We start from the raw sequence: 3,874 nt of genomic DNA, 5'->3' as shown, positions 1-3,874 counted from the left end.
CCTGGGTTCAAACCTGGCCTCAGCCACTTCCCAGCTGTGTGACCCTGGGCAAGTCACTTGACCCCCATTGCCCACCCTTACCACTCTTCCACCTATGAGACAATACACATAAGTACAAGGGTTTAAAAAAAAATTACAATTGAAAACAGAAAAAACCACACTTAAAAATAATTTTTTATTGTTTTTTTATATCACTAAATTTTTTTCTAGTATTTTTCCTTCCCAGAGAGCCATCCAATATAAATATTTTTAAGAAAAAATAAGGGGCGGAAGCGGAAAGAGCTCAGCATGGCCGGGCAACACACAGGTGGCGGAGGAGGCGTACCGGCCAGCAGGAGGCGGCGGTGACGGGAGCGGAGCACCCCCCTCCCCCACCCCCGCCCCCGCCCCCTGACCACGCAGGAAGCCGCTAGATCCGGCGGCGCTACGCCGCACGTGGGCCGCCGCTTTCCCTGCAGGCCCTTGGGCTCTCCTGCCTACCTGCCACCGAGTGGACGATGGGTGCGCGCGTCGGGTCCTCTCCGCGGCCCCTGCTGCTGCTGCTCCTGCTGCTCTGGAGGTTGGGACAGCCCGGGGCGCAGGCGGCATGGAGACGAAGGTCAGACAGGCAGAATATCTTCCGCCAGGCCGCCAGCAACGTTTACCAGGGCGCCTGCCAGGTGTGCGGAGAGGACAATGTGCGTATCGTGCAGAAGTTTATCTCCAAGTCCACAGAGCGATTTGTAAATGGTGTGGATGTGTTAGTAAACGCTCTTTGGATCGTGTGGAGTGACCTGCTGGATGTTCTCGGAATTGATTCCTCGAACCTGACCCATAATTTTCACCCTGACGCTATGGCCAACAATCCCACGGGAGCTCTGTTGTTGGTTGGTGTGGAACTCATGGCCTACTGGCTCCTGTCTCTTTTCCTCGGCTATCTCTCCCATCTTTTGCACTTGCTATTTGGTCGCTTCTTCTGGGCCGTGAGGATCATCCTGTTTACCCTCTCCTTCGTGTATATCCTGCAGAAGTATGAATGGGAGCCTGATTAGACTGTCCTGCCCCTCTTCATAGTCACCACGATTTACTTTACGATGAGCCCATCCATCTAGACAGCGACAAATGAACCAAGCCAGGTTAATCATCTTTCACCAACTCTTGGACATCAAAAAGCACTATCTTACTAAAACTTACAAAGCAATAACGCAACACAGTGTGTGATTATTGGACCACATTACAACTTTAGGCTGAGAAGAATTTTAAAACCACTCATGTAGAACACCGAGTCTCCCCAAGGACCATTAGTTGTAAAAAAAATAAATATTTTAAAAAAATGATAAAACCCATATTAGCTGTATACTAAAAGATTCAACCTTGCATAGAACATACAATTACTTTTTTAAAGTGTTTAAAGACATATTTTGTAAGGTTTTTATTAAGGCAGATTGAGTCAAGTCTTAAACCTTTAAGTGAGGCAAAGATTATGCATATTTGGCATTTTAGAGAAGATTAATCTCAAGCATTTGTTTTCCCAATTCTGAAAATACATTGTGGGTTCCACTGTACAGTGTTTCCATTTTCACAAATTGTGAGCTTCGGGGGAAGAGGAGGATAAAGTTTGGGGTTATTTGATGTCATTTGGTGTATGAATAAATAGGAAACTTTGAGTTCAGGCCAACAGATGCAATTATTATTAATGGTCATTGCCCAATTCAAATTTACTTTAAAGAAAATTTTTTATTTTAATTTTAATTTTTTTTCAAGCCTACTTTTAAATGAAGAGTTCATTTCTTACAAGCAGACCTGGGATTTTTTTCTGTATTTTGTCACATTTGAAACTGGATTTTCCTCTGAAGAAAGTAAAAATCCAAAGATCAGCCAGAGAAACATTTGGGACCTTTGAGTCTGAAGTTATACTAGCAGGATGGTAGTTGCATTGATACTTTGTACAGGCAGGTCTTGATTTGATAGCCCTTTTGGTTGACTCAGGACCAACATAGGACTTCTGAAAGACAAAAAAAATACCACCACTACCAACAAAAAAAAGACAGCAGCTAAGGCAACTTGCAAATTTATTGTTGTTTTGGCATTCTCTCAGCAATAAGCACTATTCAGGTTTTATTCTTAATATTTTAATAGTAGAATCTTTAGGTGCTTTTTGCCTGAAGTCTGTGGTATTTTTGGTTATCCTTAGAGAAGTTAGTAATGTACCATGGAGATTGGTATCAGAGGGACAAGAGGACTTGAGGGTGCTCCATTTGAAAGGGGAGTCATAAAAATGTTTTTGTTTTCCAGTTAGCTCCCAGGGTTATGACTCCTATCAGCTTGAGTGAAATCTGCTGGAATGAAATATAGTACCTCAGAAAAGTCTGCACAAAAGTGTCCTCAGATCTTGGGGGGGGGTCATGGATATTTCCATGAGTGCCCAAAGAGGCTGTCTCTTCTCTATCAATTTCCTCTCTGACCAGTTTCCCTATAAAACCACTTAGAGGAGATTTGACAGGAGGCAAGGGGAGTTTGGAGAAGGAGCCTGTCCTGTCCAATTCAGGGGTCTTGATTTGTAGTGCCTAGAATTTAACAACCATATGTGATTTTTTTTTCCTTTGCAAGCATCTTGGAAAAACATTTTCTGAAAATTTTATGAAACTAATATTTTTAAGTTGCACATAATGGAACATGCAGTCTTTGATTAGCTCTGTATTGATCAGGGAGTGCTGATTCAGAGTCTATGGAGTAAATATTTATAGGTACTGGAAACACATTTTCTGGGTTGAAATGGTCCCAGTAATATCTCTCAAGTCCTGAAAATTTGTGTCTTTTTAGCACACTGCATATTTTAATACCCCTGGGAGCTGGGCTCAAGGGGAAGGAGGGGTCATTTTCTTTCTCACTTCGGTTTTAGGACCCTCCCTAATTTACTTTTTGAAATTATTGTTGGTATGAGTTGTATACTCTAGATACTTAAATACTTATTCCCTGTTATAGAACACATGGACATGCTCTGTCAGCTACAAAATATCTTGAGTTTTAAGTCTTTTTTTGGTTGGTTAGTTTGTGTGCTTTAAAATTTTTTCCTGGAGTAGAATTTGTTTCTATATTCTTCATTTTTCCAGAGTTGTAAAACATAGGAGAGGTATCTTGCTAAACAGATAAGACCAGAGAGGGAAAAAACTTGCCTTTTTAGTAAATTTGAAGGATATGGTGGTGTGGGTGTACATACATAGTAGGAACAAGCCTATCTGTGAGAGAAAATACCTTGAAAATGGAGCCCAGTGCTAAAAACCACAACTCTATATAGTGGGCACCATTCTTCTGGGTAGCAAGAAAGACTAAGGTTCACACCTGCTTTTTCTATGGAAGCTTATCTGCATATAATTTTATATTGTTTAATATACATGTTAGGGAGACATCTTTCTCTTTTTAAATGAACCAGCAATAACATTCTTAAAGGGCTGCTGATGTTTTAAAACTGATCAGAATCATAGATGCTAATGACAGAAACTTTCACTTTGAAGTTCCTGTGTCCATACATACTAATCTTTGACAACTTGACCTTCCTTTTCTCAGGAGCTTTTGTAGAGAAGACCTTCAGTTGGATGAAACCTGATATAATACAGCCACTCTCCTCAGCCTGTTGTCATTAGCCTTTTCTTTTGAGCCTACCCTTTCATGTGTGGAAAATATATTTTTGTACCATGTGTTTCATACCTTGAATAATATTTTGTATATCTTAAATGCTGTAGGGTAATAGAATACAGAGCAATACTTCTCATGATAGGTTCTCATGACTTCTATGATGCTATTATAAATAAAAATGGACCACATGAAGTTAATCAGTATTAATTTCCCCACTCTTAATATCATGCTGGTTATTTACTGAAGGTAATAATTTTGA

The 3,874-nt window shown here is 40.6% G+C and overlaps 1 protein-coding gene across 1 annotated transcript; it reads left to right on the top strand.

The window, feature by feature from the left end:
- Window positions 1-497: 497 nt before the first annotated feature.
- On the top strand, window positions 498-1,091 carry LOC123233813 (BRI3-binding protein-like). Its single transcript, XM_044659854.1, is given in 1 exon segment — window positions 498-1,091. A coding segment is annotated over 1 exon segment (594 nt).
- The last annotated feature ends 2,783 nt before the right edge of the window (window positions 1,092-3,874 follow it).

Source organism: Gracilinanus agilis, chromosome 2 (genome assembly GCF_016433145.1).
Source record: "Gracilinanus agilis isolate LMUSP501 chromosome 2, AgileGrace, whole genome shotgun sequence".
Taxonomy (NCBI): Eukaryota; Metazoa; Chordata; class Mammalia; order Didelphimorphia; family Didelphidae; genus Gracilinanus; species Gracilinanus agilis.
The sequence above is the reverse complement of the archived record's forward strand: the minus strand, read 5'-3'. Positions and strand labels throughout refer to the sequence as shown.